General features: G+C 43.6%; 1 protein-coding gene across 2 annotated transcripts in view; it reads left to right on the forward strand.

Annotated features, from left to right (window-relative positions):
• The first annotated feature begins 8,432 nt into the window (after window positions 1-8,432).
• The window catches only part of IGF1 (insulin like growth factor 1), a 62,209-nt gene continuing 49,309 nt past the window's right edge, over window positions 8,433-21,332 (forward strand). The window contains exons 1-2 of one of the 2 annotated variants that reach the window (XM_028747269.2): window positions 8,433-8,783; window positions 16,420-16,579. In XM_028747269.2, the coding sequence (XP_028603102.1) occupies window positions 8,721-8,783; window positions 16,420-16,579 (223 nt within the window). In that variant the 5' untranslated portion in view covers window positions 8,433-8,720. Of the gene's footprint in view, window positions 8,784-11,024; window positions 11,126-16,419; window positions 16,580-21,332 lie in introns of those variants that run through there. The other variant, XM_077935046.1, reaches the window with a different exon arrangement.

The raw sequence follows: 21,332 nt of genomic DNA on the forward strand, positions 1-21,332 counted from the left end.
ATTCTGCACCCGGGACCACAATCCCCCTCACCCCCCCCACACTATGCCACTGGTCTGATGCACAAAGAGAGAGTTTCCAGTGGTCTCTGCTGTCTAGTGAGAAATGCTTCTTATATACAGTGGTACCTTGTTTTACGAACTTAATCTATTCCAGAAGTCCGTTCTTAAACCAAAGTGTTCTTAAACCAAGGCGTGCTTTCCCATAGCAGCAAGGGACTCAGTTTAAAAATGGAACATACTCAACAGGAAGCGAAACATGTTCTTATTCCAAGGCAAAGTTCACAAACCAAAACACCTACTTCTGGGTTTGCAGCATTCTTAATCCAAGTTGTTCATAAACTAAGCTGTTCTTAAACCAAGGTACCACTGTACAAAGAAACATAGGCAGCTGCCTTTGTTCTGAGTCAGGTCATTGAACCTCAGCATTGTTTAAACTGACTGGCAGCATCTCTCCAAGGTTTCAGGTAAGGAGATGTTGCCAGTCCCAGCTGGAGATGTCAGAGTTAGAACCAGGGTTGTAGCGCCTGCAAAGTCATATCTCTGTGCTCAAGCCCTGGCCCTTCTCTTAACTTTAATTCAACTGGGGCCGGTAAGACTGAACTCAACAGAACTAGCTTTTCAAGCTAGCCTGCTAGAAAAAAATATATCAAGCCTAAATCTTCACATGGATAATCAGCATGTTAATTAAGACTTTTATTGTGCATGGAGGTCTGTCAGGCAGTTCTGGAGCCAAGTCTGAAGAAGTCGTCTTAGGGCACTGAGCGCTTTGCCAAAAAAAGTGGGGGGGGGTGTGTGGGAGCAAACAAAACAAAACAAAAAACCTACCATGACCAAGAGTGTCATGACCACTTAGAAAACTTTCTTCAAGGATGAGAATTCTTCTGCTGGCAGCATGCTATCAGGAACATCTGGCCCAGTGCTATGTCACAGTTTCTTCTGTTTATTTTACAAACAGCCAGCCACTGCAACATTTTCGGGTTGTAGTAAATCTGAGATAGGAGAATAAGGAGCACAGAAGAAAACATCACCAAGTAGTAAAGTATAAATTAAGATGGGGGGGCGGTCAGAATGCTGTGCATTGAAAAAGAGAGTATTTTATTTGCCACTGCAGCTGCAGATGTTCACATCTGAACCAGCTTGCCTCTGGCCTACATTGTCCACTTCCCTTCACGATTCTGGATAAAAACAAAACCAATCTGTACTCAGAGGATACAGCCACAGCTCACAGAGGGTAGAAAGAAGAAGGATAAAAGGGGTCTCTTTAATTAGTGGGAGATGGTTGGAAAAAAGATGGGGTCAAGGTGAGTACAGACATTTGGGTTTGAGGAGTGCAAGGGTCAGCTAGCAATTGTGTGTCAAAGTAGATTAATTACAAGAAAGAATATCTAGAAATGCAATGGCTTAGAACAGTGGAGTCCTTCCATTTATGCAAGGCACTTCCAGGGGCAATGGGAATGACTCCTGATTTTTCAGGTCCCCCACTGCAGCCCACCCATGCCCCATCCAATGCCACTCTGGTAGGTTCTCCAACCTCAGGAGCGGCTTTTCAGAGGGTAGTAGTGAGAAGGACGAGCTGTTGAAGCCCCATACCATGAAGGCAACTCCACCTATGGGTTCTAAGCTAACGCATTTCAAGCAATACATAGAACCTGGCCAGTGGTATGCATGAAAATAGGAGCTGACATGAAGATATATCACTCAGAACAATGCAAATAGCTGAATCAGCAGCCCACTGGCTTCATCAATCCCCTGTCCGTATGATTCAGATGCAAGACAGACAGAGCTAGATCTATCAGTGTGGAAGAAACTGAATCCTGAAACAACAGCGTTTATTGCAATTGCCACTCCTGATATGTGGATTGAAATACAATGCCACAATCGATCACCTGCATTTTGGGTGCAAAGAACTTTGCAGTCCTTCTGTCATGACAAAACCTGTAAGTTAGGTCTTTGCTATGCACATTTTCAACGTAAGTTAAATACCATGGTTTGCTCAAGGCCATACAGCAAAGCTGGAATTTAAATCTGGATCTCTTTAGTCCAACATGATCACCTACATGCCTCATTTCCCAGCCTTCTAGTCACCTTGGTGTTTCAGTAGCATCAAGTTGGTATGTGTCTGTCTTCAGTACATCTAATAAAAGAGTTACTGTTGATTAGGCTTTGAATGTCAAGTTTCCTTTGGAAGAAGTTGTGAAATTTAAGCAAGGGATAAATAAATGCAATTTTGCCCCCAGTTACTATAGACCATTTAACTTTATGGTTTATCAAAAATCTGTTATTTAATGGGATGATTGGGTCTGTGTGTGGTTTCTACCTTCGGCTTTAGCCAATTTTCATAGTTTCTAAAAATTTACTGTAAGAGGTTATGGCTTGACAATGGGAGACCACTAAGGCTGCCAGCCTTGCCAAACTATGCTGAATTATAGTGGTTTTGTAGTATTGGGCTGTAAGCCACAGGGAACCAGAGGGCTATAGCGAGAGAAAATGCTTTTCTAGGCAGACCTTGTTCTTCTTCAAATACAGGATTCTAACTAGAGCTTATTACTACAGTTCATAATGGAAGATACTAGTATTTATTTGTACGAGTACCGAATCCGAGAAATGTGAAAAAGACAAGGTATGGGAGGCCTGCAATACAAGGTTGCTGTGTGGGCTGCTCCTGTTCAGCTTGCAAGCCAGCCAGTCAACCCTTCCAGGATGCTCCAATCCATAATTCTCCTTTAACAGACAGTCAGTATTCCATGCACTATGAGCACGCATTATTTGCCCATTTGGGGAGGGGAGTCTCTTCTAAAGATTTTCTGTACTTCTGCAAACCTTGGGGTTCTCCTGAGCTTGCTGATCTGCTTGCATAGCATAGCACCATGTTGGCTGGATAAAGATTGGCACTTGCCAATGTGTTTGTTATTAGTATATAATACGGGTTTGTATAGGCTCTGCATGTACCCCAAACTACAAGAAATGAGGTAACTTGGGGAAGGTTCTCACATTTCTGAGTTGGATGTTACCTTTAACAAGGTTAGTGAGATCAACTCCTAGGTTGTTCTGTGGCCCAACCATGTTTTTTTCCCCCAGAGAAACAAAAGCAAGCTGACTAGGGAAATGTTCAGAGCATGAGAGGGGAGGGAGACCAAAGTTTTATGGCAAAGTTTTCAACCAGATTATTAGCCACTTTCAGTATAACTAATACTGAAAGTGAGATGAGAGAGCCAGCGTGGTGTAGTGGTTAAGAGCAGTGGACTCGTAATCTGGTGAACCGGGTTCACTTCCCTGCTCCTCCACATGCAGCTGCTGGGTGACCTTGGGCTAGTCACACTTCTCTGAAGTCTCTCAGCCTCACTCACCTCACAGAGTGTTTGTTGTGGGGGAGGAAGGGAAAGGAGAATGTTAGCCGCTTTGAGACTCCTTTGGGTAGTGATAAAGTGGGATATCAAATCCAAACTCTTCTAATACAAATGCAGAATATATTAACAACAGTAACAATAATAAATAATACAATTTAAATAATGGTGATGATGATGTTCAGTAGTAATGAAATGTTGAGTGTTGCTTGGAAAATATACACAAAAGTGGTGAACAGAATGCCCTTCTTGGAGGGAATGGTTGGCTAGAACCCCCAAAGGGACCACTCCTTTTAAGAGATGAGGATGCTTTGCCATGTCTCATTGTGGGTCCCACTTGTAATATTTAAAGTAGGGTTTCCCAAACTTCGGTCTCCAGCTGTTGGACTACAACTCCCATCATCCCTAGTTAGCAGGACCAGCGGTCAGGGATGATGGGAATTGTAGTCCCAAAATGGCTGGAGACCCAAGTTTGGGATACCCTGATCTAAAGCATAAGAAAAAAGGGTGCTGTGGCCACCAGAGGGCTCACAAATTTTCTAATAATTTTTGACACGGCTTACGTCACACATTCCCCATATCGTAACACAGGCAAACAAGGCTACATCTATACCTGTAGAAGGCAAAGAGCAAAGCAGAAGTACACAGCAACACACACACACACACACACATATAGAGATGGAGAAAGATATTCTTTGGAAAAGGAGTATGGGGTTCCTATAAGCATCTACACAGGAAGTCCATAAAAGCAGTCCTGATGCTGAACTATTCTTAAGATATAATGGGAGGAATTCAGTGCCAAACTCTTCTGATCACCCCATCTGTGCAAGCGTTCCTGCTTTCTGGGTGGAACAAACCCCTCCTCCTCCATCCATGTGCTGCTCTGGGGGTTCTTCTGACCTTCCAGAGTGGATGTCGGTAAGGCACATGGGCATGTGGTGGAAGGAGAGGAGGCAAATTTCTGTTGTGCTAGCAAGAGCCTTTGCGCTAACTAACGCTAGCACATCAGATTGGTTGAATTCAGGCCACCATCTTTTTTATTGATTATTCTTTATCCCATTAACACCTACATACCATTCATCTTTTTCAAGTTCCAAACCAGGATGTGCATCTTCTGGGGCATGATCCCAGGCGAGTCACGTGACCTGTGCCTCACCCTCTCCCACCCCCCAAACACTTTTTGAGGGTGAGATCTCAGATGCTTTTCTGAAGAGTGCAAGAGATCACGGCACTCAAAATGGCTGCTGCCATCTTGTGTGAGAAAAAAATGGGATGTCCCTTTTTTTCTGGGGCACTTGGGGAAGTATGCACGTGTAGATTGAGGAGTATAAAAGATATCAAGTTTGACTGAATTGCTCCAGCAACAGTGTGTTCCTAGGTGCTGTTCAGAAGTCACATACAGCACTGTCATCATTCAGTAGGTTTTAGGCCCCCTCCTTCTGAACAGCAAGGCACTGAGTTCTCACCTACACTGAGAGCACATTGTTGGTAACAAACACATAACAAGAGCCATGCTGGATCAGGCCAATGACCCTTCTAGTTCAGCATTTTGTTTCCACGGCAGCCAACCAGATGCCCTTTGGAAGCCGGCAAGCAGGACATGATGAGCACAATAATTTAATTTCCCAATTGTTGACTCAGATAACATCTCCAAGGAAGTCAGGGGATTTAAAAAAGAGACACGGGATCCAAGAGAGAAGTGTAGGAGGAGGCTGAATGTGAGCAGGCATAAGAGACTTAGGGACTGGACACGGAGGCTAAAGATGTATCCTATTCTCTGCAGTAACCCAGCAGATGCCTCTGGGAAAACCACAAGCAAACAGGAGCACCTCCTCCTTGTTTTTCTGCAGCACTTGGGACCTGGAAACATGCTCTTTCTGAACTTGAAGGACTCCGTTAGATAACATAAAAAATAGTCACTAGTAGATGTGCCCTCCATAATTCCCATTTAAAGCCCGCTAAGGTTGCATAAAGCTGGACCATAAAGAAGGCTGATCGCTGAAGAATTGATGCTTTTGAATTATGGTGCTGGAGGAGACTCTTGAGAGTCCCATGGACTGCAAGAAGATCAAACGTATCCATTCTTAAGGAAATCAGCCCTGAGTGCTCACTGGAAGGACAGATCGTGAAGTTGAGGCTCCAATACTTTGGCCACCTCATGAGAAGAGAAGACTCCCTGGAAAAGACCCTGATGTTGGGAAAGATGGAGGGCACAAGGAGAAGGGGACGACAGAGGATGAGATGGTTGGACAATGTTCTCGAAGCTACAAACATGAGTCTGACCAAACTGTGGGAGGTAGTGGAGGACAGAGGTGCCTGGCGTGCTCTGGTCCATGGGGTCACGAAGAGTCGAACACGACTAAACGACTAAACAACAACAAAGGTTGCATACCTTATCCCAAATTTAAAGAATGTTTAAAGCACATGACATGACTCCAATGAAACATGGCCCCCACCCCAAAAATATTTGGGGTGCAAAAGGGCTTGTCCCGCTGGAGCTGGTGCCCCTGCTCCAAAGCTAAGCATTTAGGAGCACTAAAAATACAAGGTGCTTCAGCCTCAAGTGAATGGTGCTCAAGTTCTGTTATGCACAATGGAACGTCACAGAAAACACCATTTAAGTCACTCCGAATTAAGATTTCGTAACACCCCAAATCATTTGCAGAGAAAATTGTAGATCAAGCCGAAAGGCAGTGCATGGAGACCTGAATTGATTGTTGCAAAGCAGCCCTAATTATTATTTGTCTAATTCCCATTATGAGGCTGCATAGGCAGCGGCTCCTAGGGGCTGAGGCAGTCTCCCCCTCCCCCATTTTTTTTTTTTTTTTTTTTAGAGGGCCGGGCCCCCTCCATGTTCAGAGGGTGTTTGGTTCCACCCCCTGGCTCCTCGCAATGTCACACGCGCAATGTCAGGACGTCACATTGGGCCCCCTCAATCAACTTGAGAACATGGTGCCTCTGTGAGGCTGGTTCCTACATTTCACTCTCTATATCGTATGAGTTATAAAATCCAAAGATAGCATTTCCAACAGTTTTAAGGAATCTGTTCAACTGATGAAAGTTGCATTCCTGGCGTAAGTCAGAAAGAGAAATACGATTTATCTGTGGGAAGCAGACAAGGGACTTCTTGGCCTCTCTTCTACTGAGTCATCTTTCTCTCCCTCCCCCCCCCCCCCGCCTTTCATACTGACAGTGGTTTCTAGGAAATGTGTAGACCTTCAAACATGAGTCAATAAATTGCTTATCAAATCTCACACAAGATCCTTTCAGACCACGATAAGATAAAAAGTGGATAATCTTGCCAAAGCCCAATGCTGCCTCTGTGGAAATGTGTAAACTGGCTACAGAACAAGTCAAGGTGTAGAGTCCTTGCTGAATGCATGCCCTTTCCTTCAGCCTAGCTCATTGGGGAAGGACTGCAGTGCAATGGAGTAAAAATGTATGACGCATTCATCTCCTGTTAAATGTGTCGTGGGGTGGCCAAGTCGGGGCAATGCAGGTGGAGAATTGGCCAAGGACCCGGAGGAGTGGGGGAATCGGCTAGTGTGGATCCTGGATGGGGGCTGCCTCAAGAGCTATTCAACAGTGGAACAGGCTCCCTCAGAAGGTGGTGGACTCTCCCTCATTGGAGGTTGGAGAGTCCTTTGTAGCAAGGAGTTGGACTAGAAGACCCTCAGAATCCCTTTCAACTCTACAACTTATCATTCAACCTGCTCTCTTGTCTCATCCGTCCCTGGGTGTTCCATCACCTTCTCTGTCCCTGCCTCCCTTTCCAAGCATGGCGGAGCCTCTCACTGATAAACCCACTCCTGCGCCATCAGATACTGAGAGTAGCCCTGCCTGCTCAGAGGGAGAAGAAGGAGCTGACTGGGGGGAGGAGGTGTCAGAAGCTGTAGAGGCAACAGGGTTTAGTGGGCAGAAGGCAGTCCAGAATCAGGCAGAAGTGGTGGCTGGAGAGGAGTGGGGTTAAGAGGCAGAGATCAAGCAGACAGCTGAAGAAGCCAGGGAGTCTCCCCCTCCTGCTGCCTCCAACTGCCCTCCAAACCTGGTCTCTCAGAACACAAAGAGGAATGAAAAGGGTGGAGCAAAGAGAGACAAGAAGGAGGAGCCTCAGGTTGCTGGGGAAGGACTGGGGGGGGGGGCTTAGAGAATAGTGGGAAGGCGGAGCCATTCATTCCTCGCAACTGCCTCATTGGGGCAAGACCTACTGGGAAGAGTTGTTGAGATCACTAGGCATGAGCTATTTGGTTTACGTGAATAAAGAGTTAACATCACTGACATCTTGTGAGTTATTACTGGCTTGCTCCTGACACCCGCCTTGACAGCAGCACCTCCAGCAAAATCGTAGCCAGAGTTTTTTGCCATCATCTACCTAGGAGAGAAATTTGATTCAGTTTGCATTTTAAGCAGAATCTATCAAATTCACAACACTTCAGAATTTACACTTACCCAAATTTTATGATTTGGTAAACAAAGCACCCCTTTTCCCAAGCACCCCTTCAACACTCTATTACTTTCTTTTTTTTTTACAAACAGAATAAACAAAATCCCACGAGGCAGCCACTAAAAGAAATGGAAGTGCTCTTTGCTATAGTCAGAGAGGATAGGAAATCACATTAGCCTGTAAGGTAGGGCAGATTGCAATGTGATTTCATGTGATTTAATAAAAGTTAGAAAGCCTCCAATCAAGCATTCTATGACAGATCAGTCTGCAAACTTGTGATTTCAGAGTTAATGTTAGCAGGAGCTTGTTTTGATGGTGGGCTCAAGTGTGCGTAGATGCATCCAGCTTCTCATTTCGTACAGCTGAAAGGTAAATGACAGCTGATCTCTGGCTGTGTGTGAAGCCGGCTGAAACGTGACCATTCATACATTTCATTTCCCATTGCAGCTTCAGTTTCTTTGACTTCTTAAACTGTTTTTCCTCCTCCCCCTGCCCTTTGCTAATGTACATTCTTCTAAGGGGGGGGGGAGAGAACATGCTCCAGTGCTCCAGTTTCAGAATGCAAAGGTATGATGTTATTTGTCACCATGCCCAAAAAAGTCCTTACTCAGTAACTCTGCCAGAAGAGGGAGAGGGAGAGAGAGAGAAGGCAAATGTTCCCCCAGCTGTTTCCTGTCTACAGTGTCTGTGTAATGTAGATAAATGTGAGGATTTTCTCTAAATCCCTCTTCTGTTTGCTAAATCTCACTGTCACTGCTAAAATCAGTGCAGATAGAGCCTGCGCAATGGAATAAAAGTCCTCAATATTGAAATGTGACATTGCTCTCAACATCTCACCTCTCTCTGGATTTCTTTTCTTCCCTTTTTTTTCCCTCCCCCACCTCATTATTACTGCTAACCAATTCATTTCCAGAGTTTGCACTTAAGAAGCAATGGAAAAAATCAACAGTCTTTCAACACAATTATTTAAGTGCTGCTTTTGTGATTTCTTGAAGGTAAATCTTTCTTCCTATTTGATTTTTCTTTTTAAAGGAAATATTATGATTATATTGTGTGTAATCTGATTCTGCTTAGAAGAGTGTTATATGCACTTTTTTTCAGTGTCATTATTTCTGTACTGGGAATTTTATTTCTAAACTGCTGAACAGACAGTTTTAGCAGAGCTGAAGAATGACTGCATGTGATGGTTGTTCTGAACACAGCTAGGTAACTGAGGAGGTAAAGCTATTGCAGGTACTTAGGAATTCAGCTTGTGTTGGGGAAACTTTTTTTGCAAAATCCTGGCTAGGTTGTCATATCTGAAATTTCTACTAACATCATTTTCTGTAGCTAGTGCTGCTAGCATGGAGCAAGAAATTTTAAAGTTTCTCTGCAGGTGCAAATGCTGACATTGTGATAGTCATTTGACAGCAGGTAGCTGGTTCACTTCTGTAAGACTGCTATATGCACAGAATTAACATTGAACGTACAGCTGTTTTCTGACAGTGTTGTACACTTACTTCTTTTTAATGCTTTCCTGTTAAGTCAACATTAAGTTTGTTTTTCCTTTTCTAAAACAGAAACCATGTACAGCTTTTGCTGGCTATGCAGATTGATGATAAGATTAAGTTATTCTGCATTAAGGAAAGTAGAGATATCTTCATGTCAAGCTTTATTTTGCACTCTGCAAAGAAGCTTTTGTCAGACAAAGTTGGAGATGGAATTTTTATACCATATTACTAGTCATTGCTCCTTAACAACATAAAAAGCTTTTAAGGTTAATTTTGGCTTCAGTAGATGCACTGACCTCTGTTTCTCTCAGCTGGCCTTCACTCAAGTTTCCATTCTCAGCAAGATTATATCCTTCAAGAACAATTTTTTTTTGTTTTGTTTTTCCATTTGTAGCAGGATTTTGTACAGCTGACACAGTCTCTAAAGCAGTAGGTGCCAATTTAGTTTTGTTTTTTTAATTATCTAAGTAGGATTTATCCATTTCATTTTAAGATGGGGGAATTTTGTAACAGTAGAAGCAAACAGAATGCAATGCAAATCTTGCTGAATTCAGTAGCCATTGGAGAGTCAGAGTTACAACTCCACAACTATGTGCATCCTTTGCTCAGTTTACTGAAGAGTTGGAATTAAAGTACTGAGGTTGTGTGTGTGTGTGTGTGTGTGTGTGTGTGTGTGTGTATTCCAATATACTACAGATTCCAAATTGCTGTCATTTAGCCATGGTCTACTGAAATCAACTGAGCTATCCCAATTTATAAGTGAAGACAGCTTCTGCCAGTTTGGTGTGCATGACCTAAACATGCTAAGTGAGAACCACATCTGACTAAGCTCTAAGGGACTTACTCCCTAGTGAGTCTAAGAAGGACTGCAGTTTTAGTCCAGAAGTTCTAAGAAGGGTAAAAGGCATCTTCAGAAAAAGATAAGCAGTATATTGTATAGGTGCTTTCCCCAACATTCTGGATTCTGCTAGACCCTTTCATATGAGCTAGAAGCATGGGGGTCTACCCCCAACTTTCCTTTACATTCTGCTGTCTGCACTGATTTTGCTAATCCCTTTCCACTGGAACTAGAGGCTGTGTGACTTGTGATTGTCGGTTGGGAAAACCATCCGTATAGACCTCTCGTTTAAATCTTCCACTGCATTACTTTGATTGCATCCATTGTGTTAGGTTATTTCTATATCACAAGATGTGTCTAGTAACAGATTGATGATTTGTGGTGCTGTCTTTGAAAGTAGGGCAGTTTGCGTGTGTATTTACTTAGCATAGGCTGATACTTGGTTCTTGGGGCAGCCAGACAAGTTCGGAAACATACAAATGAATGCATTTTAATCTGTGGCATCCCTGCTGCCACTGCTGTGTCTCTGAGAAATGTTTTCAGTCAATTGGAAGCGTCATCCGTTTAGACGAATCAGCGCTCACCCAAATTTCGCTGGAACATTCATATGTGCTGCTTGATTTAAAGCTTGTTGAATGGGAGGAGTTGCGGAAGGGCAAGGAAGGTGTAAAAGCCATGGAGCAAGCCATCTGTTGGCTTCCTTAAGTGCCACTGTTTTGGACCGCCGCTCTCCACATGTAGTAGACACTGGATCTTCTCCTGAAGGAGAGATTCGTGAAAATCCCAGCTGTAAACACAATTGGTCATTCATTATAGGGGTGTTTAGCCTGCCTTGCACTGTCCTGAGTCAGACTCAGAGTCCAAATGTAATCAGATGCTTCGATAAAACTCCACCCACATGGCAGTGCGTGCTTTTAAAGGCCTCTGTTTCCCATTCAATTTGGACATACAATAAATTGGACACACCCCGACCTATTGAAAAGACCAGCGGCCAAATTGTTAGATCATCGTAAGTATTTTCTTATGAATCCCACCATCCCCATCTAAATGAAAAAGAACAGGAAAGGTACAAAAGAGAGCATTATTTCTGTCAGATTCCTGAATAATCTTTTAAGGGACAATTTTATGTTTTTCAGAGCTAGGTCCATAGGTCCATTTGGCCTAGGAGCATATGAATCCATCCCTTTCCTCCAAGTCATTGATTGTTTTATAATTTGTCAGGGTGGGGGAGTGTTGAAACTCTTGGCAATTGCATTGTGTCATATTCTTGGCTTGCACTAAAGAAGGGGGGGAACATGGAGACCCTGTATCTTGTCCCAGAACTGATATTTCACTTACAACGTAACTCTCCTGAAAAGTCTTTAAAAAATATAACATTGCTGAATGAGGCTTATGTTTGAGGCAAGGCCAGATGTGAATTAAGAACACCCTGCTAAACACACAGTGTTCTTAGACAGATACATAATGCCATTCCGTTGAGACCATGATGGAAGAGCTCTTTGAACTGCATCCTTGGAAGCAAGAGCACAAAGTCAGCAGGTGATTTACCTCTGCACGCAACAGCTTTTAAGATATCATTGAACAGAGGAAGTGATATTATTAAAACATAACCTCTTCGGAGCTTTAAGAATGAAATACAGAGGGGCTTTACTGTCGTGTTCATGCATTCAGGGTTTTTCTTTTGTTTTGCCAATTTATTTTTTAATGTTACAAAGCTGAGGGAGGACTCATGTTGCAAATGCGAAGAAGGGGTATTTCCCAATCACTCCTTGGTGTATCTCATTTTGGTCTTTGTGTTGGATGTTTTCATTGTATCGATGTCATTATGATGAATGAAAGTGATGGTTCCAGCTTCTATACTAGCTGTTTTAATACAAACTAGCAATTAACCCACCAGTCATAGGTGGGCATAGAGTGTTGGCTTGCAAAGAGCAAGGACCTGTGCAGGGGCAATGGATCCTCACTCGCTCTGTATTAACCATGAGCTCCCTGAATGGTAGGACCAGTCCAGGTGTTGCCAAGGGTAGATTCTGCCCTTATGCTAGCAGTGTCTGTTGGCCATGCTTGGTGGAGGACCACAGGTTCTCCAGTCATGCCTTACAGAATAAGGTTGCCATGTACTTTTCCAATGAGAGTGAATGGCAGCCATATGGGGCAAACTGAAAAAGGACACTACTGAGACCAAACCTGCTTTACAACCATGGTGAACCCAGCCATTGAGAATATCCCCTTTTCCTATTTGCATAGGCTCTTCTGGATCTGGGGTTTTGGTCATGTTGGGGTATGATACAGTCCTGGGGGGGGGGGGGGAGTTGAGAAATGTCTTATATATGAAGGATTACTCAATATAACAAAGGATCATGATGGTAATGTGGCCAAAACAGAGCTGAGAAACAAGATGGAGGTATCAGTGTGAGTGGGTTGGGGGTGGAGAATCACAGAATTGGTGACTTGGAAGGGATCCCAAGAATCATCTAGTCCAACCCCCTGCAATGCAGGAATATCAACTAGATCATACATAACAGGTGGCCATCCAACTTCTGCTTTAAAACTTCCAAGGAAGGAATGACAACCACCTCTCATGGGAGTCTGTTCCACTGTCAAACAGCTCTTACTGTCAGAAAGTTCTTCCTGAAGTTTAGTTGCAATATCCTTTCTTGCAACTTGAATCCACTGGTTTGAGTCCTAGCTTGCAGACCAGGAGAAAACAAGCTTGCCCCATCCTCCATGTGACAGCCCATTAGATATTTGAAGATGATTATCATAGCTCCTCTCCATTCTCAGTAGCCAGAAAATGTTGAGCATCTGTTGCAGGGAAATGGAGAAAACCAAGGAGATTCAGAATGGAGTGTCCTGGAAGAAGTAATTAGCAGCTCACTAGAACCGGTCCCAGCTGTATTTCAGAATTCCTATCTAGCAGGTGTTTAGGTATTCCCAATTGCTTCTGAATCTAACAAAACATAAGAAGTGCTTTTGTGCTTTGATGGTGCTTGTGTTTGCCATTTCCGCCTGGTCCTTCAAACGTTCTGGGGAAGAATGTGACTAAATTGTCACTGATGTCCAGGAGAGATCAGTTCACTGCAGCTGCTTTGTGCTGCTTCAGTAACACAAAGCAGCTGCTAATCCTAATTTAAACAGCATTTATACAAGGGTTTAGAGCTGCTTTGGTAGCTGGACCACACCCAATCCATTTGGCCTTGCCCTTTGCAGTTGAACCATACTATATCTGTTGATTTAAACCCTCTGCAAACTGACAACTGTAACACTGCCTGGGTTTACCTATTAGCTGCCAGGATCAATAAGATACTCAGGGTAGGGCTCCTGTGCTTTTAACTGTTATGCAAAAGAGAGCATTTGGGGGGGAGGCAGAGGCAACTCTGTGAGTTACAGTGGTTAGAGAAGCTTTGTCTTCTGTTGAATCTGGCAACTCTCTTTTCCCTACACTTTCAGGAACAGTCTTCATAACAAAGGGACTGGAAAGCCTTTAGAGACTTTGGACTCTGGATGTTTTCCGTGTTTTTCTACCCCTCCCCACCCTACAACTTCCCTCAGAGGATTGATCTGCATGACCTTTGACTGCATGGGATGTGGCTTGGCTTGATCCCTCCCCTGGTTGTCTCACACATGGTGGGAGAATGTCCATTTCAAATCAAGGGAGGCTTGAGTCCAGGCCTCTATCTGGAAGCCCTGGGCTCTCTGTGCCTTTCCCCCACCAATCCCAGATATGTGTGGGCAAAATGCAGTTGCTCAGGGAAGAACGAAATGCACCCAACACATGTTCAGTGGTTCCCTGTTAATGCCCAGGGATTCCCTCACCTCTCGCGGGGGCTACTACAGCCCCCGCGTAGAAGGGGGGGGAGGGGCCAGACCGCAACCCCCTCTCCTGCCCCAGAGACAGAAAGGGCTTAATGACTTCACATGTTCCCGGGATGAGCCCTATATTTGAAAGTAGCTTCTGTGACTGAACCCGTAAACAAGGTTTGGCTCAAGTTAAACCCTGGTGGGTGCAGAATTAGGTTTTCTGATTCTATACAAGCCACACAACTGGACAATGCTGAAAAACTGATCAGGCAGGCAGGAAGACTCATTGCCCCAAACATTACTTATCCTAGGACCTTAGAAGATATTTCCTTATTGTGAAGGAAAGCAAGGGTTTTTGTATAACTTAACATTGTCACATTTACGCTGCATTCGCATTGCAGTTTATTCCATTTTCATGACTTTCCCCTGTTAATGTCCACATTACATTTGAGCTTTCGCATGCTGTAAAAACCACTTCCAGAACTATAGTGGAATATAGTGCAAGTTTAGCACTCATTTCCATACTAGTTATAAACAGATTATTATTTTTCTGGAAGCAAATAATAAGGAAAAGAGTATTGAACTTGGACTATATTACACTATAGTCCCAGAAGTGGCTTTTACATTGTGTGAAATCTGAACTATGATGAGGAACTTAACACTTAGGGAAAAGTCATGAAAATGGAACCGCCATGTGAATGCAGCCATAGTCTCCGTTTCAATATAATGTGAGCTATCTTGGATGCAACTCTAACAAGTCTGAATCAACATCTGGGGACCCAAGGTTGGAGAAGACTGGTGTAAACAATACTAAGCTAGATGCTCCAATGGTCTGACTGTGTAAGGCAGTTTCCTATGTTCCTATATTCTATGTTCCTATAACCTGTCTCTGGGCTTCCCAGAGACATCTGATTGGCCAATAAGGAAATGTGGTGATGGACTGAATGCAATAAATCCTCAGCCATTCCCAGCTATTAGTCAGAAATGGGCCACTGAAGGAAAGATTAGGCCTGGAAGTCCATGTCCTTCTCCCACCTTCGTTACACCTTTGGCCTGCCAGCATCTGCATTCTCATACAATATGTTTTAAGGGTTCACCCAGAACATAAAACATGACTGCACAGAACATAATTGCAAGCATGTTATGCAGGTGTTCTCACCCCAGAAACCAGCAATGTCTCTTTCCATTGCTCCTGTAGTGGTGGTGGTGCCCTGAAAGCTGAACCAGCTTCTTGCTGTGGTATAAGATGAAAAGAAAATGCATCTCTTTAATCAGACCAGCATCTTGATATTCCCTCTGCATGGATCCTAAGTCTTATTCTTAGCCCCATCAATTAACGTGATGGGAAGTAAGGAAGGATTTTAATCTACTGAAGCTTGTAGCCCCTGCTGTGTGCTATCTTGTCTATGGAACCAGGCTTGTGTATCCAACAACACAGAAATTGGTCCAGGACACCAAGTGTGTAGTGGGTTCTCACTATCAGCCACAGTAGACTGGGGGTTCCAACTATCCGGTAGCTGTTGCATTGGGGAAAGAATCACCCCAGCAAAAATTGCCTACCAAGCAGAAATTATTGGACATGTACTCTGTGATTATGGGAACAACATATGCACTTGGTAAAAATGCACCCTACACATAGAAATTCCTCTACTATCAGGTCAGCAGGGACCTTTTTCAGCCGAAGGGCCACATTTCCTCCTAGGCAACCTTCTAGGGGACCTTCTAAGGATACATTCTACCCAGGCAAAAGCATTCAGATCATGGAGCAGGATGGCTATGGGATGTGGCCTTGGGGCACTCCTGAGGGCCAGATAGAGATGCCTTGAGGGCCACGTTCAACCCCCAGGTCAGAGGTTCTCCACCAGTGCTCTAGTCTACCAAAACTCTGGGCCCTTGAAATTCCCCAGATGTTATCATCTGAGGCCAAATGCTTCTGAATTCACTTTTAATGTCACTTCAGGAGAAATCTAGTGATGTTCCAGACTGTGTGAGACCCATTGATGAATTTATTTTATGAATTTGTTGCGTTTATATCCCACTTTTTCTCCAAGGTGGCGTACATGGTTGCCCCTCTCCTCATGTAATCCCCACCACAACCCTGTGACGTAGATCAGGCTGAGTGTCAGTGACTGGGCCAAGGTCACCCTGTAAGCTTCATGGTCAAGTGGGGATTTGAACCCTGGTCTCCCAGGTCCTGGTCTGACACTCTAACTGCTGCACCACACTGGCTCTCTAATGCTAATGCTCTTATCAAATCTCTAAGTTTTCCCTGTGCCAAATTTGCTTTAAAGTTCACTTTTGTCAAAAGCACCAGGGGTCCTCCTAACACATGGTACATGGCAACCAACTCTCACAGTAAATAGGAGGTGGGAGAGGAACAGTGTGGACCTGGTGGGTGAAGCAGAATGGGAAATTTCCCAAAACAGGCCAAACAGGCCATGCTTCAGGATTTTACTGGGAAACTCTGATGCAGTCTCTCTCTCTCTTTTACTTCTTTGGCAGGTGAAGATGCACACTGTGTCCTACATTCATCTCTTCTACTTTGGCCTGTGTTTGCTTACATTAACCAGCTCCTCTGCTGCTGCTGCCCCGGAGACACTTTGTGGTGCTGAGCTGGTTGATGCTCTTCAATTTGTCTGCGGAGAAAGAGGATTTTATTTCAGTAAGTTTGAACATTTGCTACCATTTCCCTCATACAATCAGTTCTAATCCCCTCTCCCTTCGTTTTTCATGGGGATACAGTTATTTGAGGCTTGCGTGTGCATAGTTCTAGCAAACCACGCACAAAATGTGGCTTACTCTACTGAACCCCAGAGCTCTTCAAAATCCAAAGGTCAAGCAAAGCACAATATTTGGTCTAAGTTCAGCATCTTCCCTCTGCCCTCCACTCCCAGCAACAGGGCTGGATTTAGGTTTGATGAGCTACTGAAGGTAATGGGGCCCTTTATATGTCCAGCTGTCCTTCGTCAACAACAAATTGTTGCTTTTTTGTGTTGAATATAAGCTATATGGTAATTTATGGACCTAATGGACCTAAAGCCATTTGCACATAACAAAATATGTATTTTATCAAAGTAATTGTTGAACTGAAATACAATTAATACGGTGTTTTTCTTTACATTTTTTGGGGGGCCCCAAGAGAGTGGGGCCCTAAGCTATAGCTTGTTTAGCTTATACGTAAATCTGGCACTGCCCAGCAACCTTCAACACAATTATTTCCCTCATCCTCCTGTTGTATTTGCTAGGATTCCCACCCCCACCCTACCCCCACCTCCAGTAGAACATGTTGCATCTGGCAACTCTTGAGAAGTGCAGCACAGCACTTTTAAGCAAGTGACAAAGAGGGTTCCACGCTGCATTGCCGAACTCGCTTTACTACAGCATCTGGTCTGAGCGGTTGTATGAATTGACGTTTATTGAAGTGGGAAGTGTGGAAGACAGGAAATGACTGCATAAAGCAACTGCTAGGGGATGAGTGTTTTGCATTGATCAGTCCTTGCTATTGCCTTGGCTTCAATAAGTTTGGGTAGCAGGGATAGGAAGATGTCTGCATTGGCCTCTAGAAAGCTAGGTGATCATGTGACTGCATGGATAAAGGCCATTGCTTGGCCGGAGAAGAGCACTAGAGTAGCTAAGTGGCTTCTCCTCTCTGATCCTTAAGGTGAATTCAGCTAATATCTATAAGAGTTTCGGTCTTTGATTAAAAGGATTTGCCCTTGGTTATCAATAGTTGATCAGTTGCAGAGTAGTGATATTTAGCAGCTAGGAAGCTACGACATATGTCAGGGTACAGTGTAAATGCAGCACACACAAGGCTTCCATTCCGGAGGCAGTGTGTATATGCAAAGTCATATATAGCCTGTGTCTCCACTGCTTTCCTCGATTTCTTTGTTCATTTGCTCTCTGTTGCTCCAGAGGGCTGGGCTTGAACCCATTGGTGGAAATGGCAAGGAAACTGATTTGGATTAAACATTAGAAGAGACTTCCTAGTGATAAGGGTTATTTGACAGTGGAACAGTGGACTGCCTTGGGAGGTGAAGGGCTCTGCTTTGCTGGAAATATTTAAGCTGAGGCAGGACAAGCATTGTAGTTGCATCCTGCATTGCGGATATGGCATTGAGCAGGGAGTTGGACAAGGGTCACATCCATGCCGTGCATTTAAAGCACTCTGGGACTTATAGCTCTGTGATGTTGATACACTTCACAAACTGCACTTTTCAGGTTTCTTTGAAGGGTGCCATGACTGTTAAAGTTGTATAAGAGTGCTGTAGATGTACGGTGTGGGTTGTGATAAGATTGTGACACACACACACACACACACACGCCACTGCATTAGAAATAAAAAAGCATTACTCTTTGTGGGGAGGTTAAAACTGAAGCCCAAACAATGGATATTTTACTCTCAGGGAGAATACCCAAATAGAAAACTCTTGTCTAACTTTAGGGGGTTCTTTATAATGTTTGGCCTCACTTCTGAGGTCTGTCTCAGTTGCCACCACAGGAATCAGTTTGGCCTCACTTCTGAGATCTGTCTCAGTTGCCACCACAGGAATCAATGTGATAACTGAAAAGGTAGAAGGTGTGTTCCTGATGCCGAGTTAAATCAATTTCACATCACTGGTATGCTAAGTATGAGTACGTAAGTCAAAACTAAGTGTTGAACTACTGGCTCAAAATGAGTAATGTGACAAGGTTTGAAATCTTAGCTATGGGATAATAGACAAAAACGTTACTTGATTTGTGCTCCTGGGGTGCTGAAATCTTTCTGTAAATGTACCCAAATAGAGAAAGAGAGAGCAATGGCAGCCTCATTCCTATGTGTGATGTACAGTGGTATCTCTGGTTATGAACGCTTCTGGTTACAAACGCTTTGGGTTACGAACTCCACTAACCCGGAAGTAGCTGCTCCTGGTTGCGAACTTTGCCCCAGGATGAGAATGAAAATCGTGTGCCGGAGGTGTGTGTGCAGCAGGAGACCCCATTAGCGAAAGTGGGCCTCAGGATAAGACCGGTTTCAGATTAAGAATGGACCTCTGGAACAAATTAAGTTCGTAACCAGAGGTAGCACTGTACAGTTACAACTCCCCTTGTGTACTCTTTTGAAGTGTACCGTATATTAGATGAAAAATAAAAGCACTGGAGATTGCTATGCTATTATAACTCAGACATACCGTACATCCCCACACCACCTGTTTTGAAACTCCACACATTTTGGGGATTAAAATATTAACAATTTATTTCATTATTAATCACCTGAGTGCCACATTCATCCTAGCCCAACCCTCCGGGGCCACATGCAAATTTGATAGACCTGCTTATAAATGCAAACTCAATCAAATTTCTCTCCCTCCTTTGATGGGAGTTGCATTCCAGGAAGATTGGGAAGGGCACAGATTTCCCTGCACCAAGCCACTGACATATGAATGAAACCTATACGCATTCTATCTCTATAGACGGCCATGATATTCAATCTTTTTACCAGTGTTCAACTTTGAGAACTTTGGGAACTTTGAGTCATTGCAATGGACATAATAGTTTCTGGACTGAATGTCCGGGAGACTGAAGTTCTCTGTTTCTTCACAGAGCATCTCTAGCTGCATGGGCTGTGGGCAATGCCAGTGCAAGCTTCTACCCACCATACCACCAATGAGCCTTAACCCTGACACAGAGGGGCAATCTCTAGGGGCGAGATGTCAGTTCATTCTACATGCTGATTTTGTTCTTTAGCTTCTCTGCCAACAATGCCAACAAGTGTACTCATTAATTAGTGCTTATTTTGTTGGTAGGGGTTTGGGTTTTTTGGGGAGGGGAGAGGTTGTGACGTAGACATAGGTCCATTGTCCACTAGATGGAATCCTGCAGTTGGGGGTGTATCACCTTATGGCTGCCAGCTATAAAATTAATGTTCCATGTAAGGTCAGGTCCAGTAGTTACTGCTTGGGTGGAAGTTCTCCAAGGAAAACAAGCTGCTCAGGAAATGCTTATTCAGTTGACCTTACTTTGCCATCTGAGTCAGTCCATGCTCAGGGTTAGAGAAAGGCCATCATTTGGCTGACAAAGAGACATCCTAGCCACTGGAGAGAGAAAAATCCAGTACTGTGGTTTTTCAAGTGTACAAGTAAGGCTACCTTTAGGAAAGCGGAATTTTATCTTTTCCCCTCTGCGTGCCTGACATTGCAAATGGGATATGGTACTCTTTCTTCTGGTTCCTTTATCGTAGCCTTTTCCTCCCCATTTCCTGACCCACGCCACTTATAAAAACATCCATGGAAATATCACTGATCTGCACTCCCCCCCCCCACACACCATAAAATTCAGCTCCCAAATATAATTTTTTTGCTAGGGTAGGCAGAGATCCTGAAAATGATTGTATCTGGTGTCAAAACGAAGAGAGACGGAATTCTACCTACTAATTAAGCACACTGGACAATCTGCTCCCATTCTACTGATAAAGCTGGTCTTGGCAGGAACCACATTCTGATAACACTGAGAATATGAGATGGCACTAAGCCCTTGAGGATGTGAGGGTTTCAGCACACGCTTCTTTCTTTTGTTAATATATAGCTTCTAAATCATTACCCACCCAGAGGTCTTGGGATAAGGTGGGCTAGAAATAAAAATGGATCTTCTCTTAGAGGGCTCTTGCAATCAGATTTCAGGTGGCACTGCAGCAAATTTTATGGTGCTCCGTATTTTTTTAATGCAAAAAAGAAAAGAAAAAAACCCCACTTCCCACTGTTTAACAATATTTTCCACTCACATCCATTGCTCCCCTGAACTGCTGCTGCTTTTGAGCCATTTCTTTTCTTCTACTTGAAAGGACTGTGTTTCAAAGAGCAGGGGAATTCTCCCTGGCCAGAGTTCTAGATTGCATTTTGAGTCTACATGAGTAAGTATGGCTCCCTGGTGAAGGAGTTCAGTCCCCAGTGTGTGTGGAGTGACAAGTACTGCAACAATGGCACCAGTGCCCATCAGTTCCTCCTTCTTACCCCATTGGAATTTCATGAAAAGATTCAGGGATTCCTGAACAGTTTAGCCCTATTAAATTTGTGATGAGCTGATTCACATCAAAAGATTGTTTTGAAATGAAACTATTGCCATTCATTGATGTGCATACACACCTGAGTTTCAACCCCCATGGGATTGCAGTGGGATGAAGGACAGTTTAGCAATGAGGTAAATGAAAGAAATTAAAACAATGGAAGAATTAAGTTTCCTTTTTTTAAAAAAGCAACATTAATGTATGGAGTTGTTTTTTGTATAATAATAATAATAATAATAATAATAATAATAATAATAATAATAATTTAAAAAAAATCATTTTTTAAAAACCCACAGGCATTCCCCTCCCCACCCATTTTTAGTGCCCCCTGACAAGGATTGCTGAAAATGGGGGTCACTTTTTCAGTGAGGTA

This window comes from Podarcis muralis, chromosome 10 (genome assembly GCF_964188315.1).
Source record: "Podarcis muralis chromosome 10, rPodMur119.hap1.1, whole genome shotgun sequence".
NCBI classification, from domain to species: Eukaryota; Metazoa; Chordata; class Lepidosauria; order Squamata; family Lacertidae; genus Podarcis; species Podarcis muralis.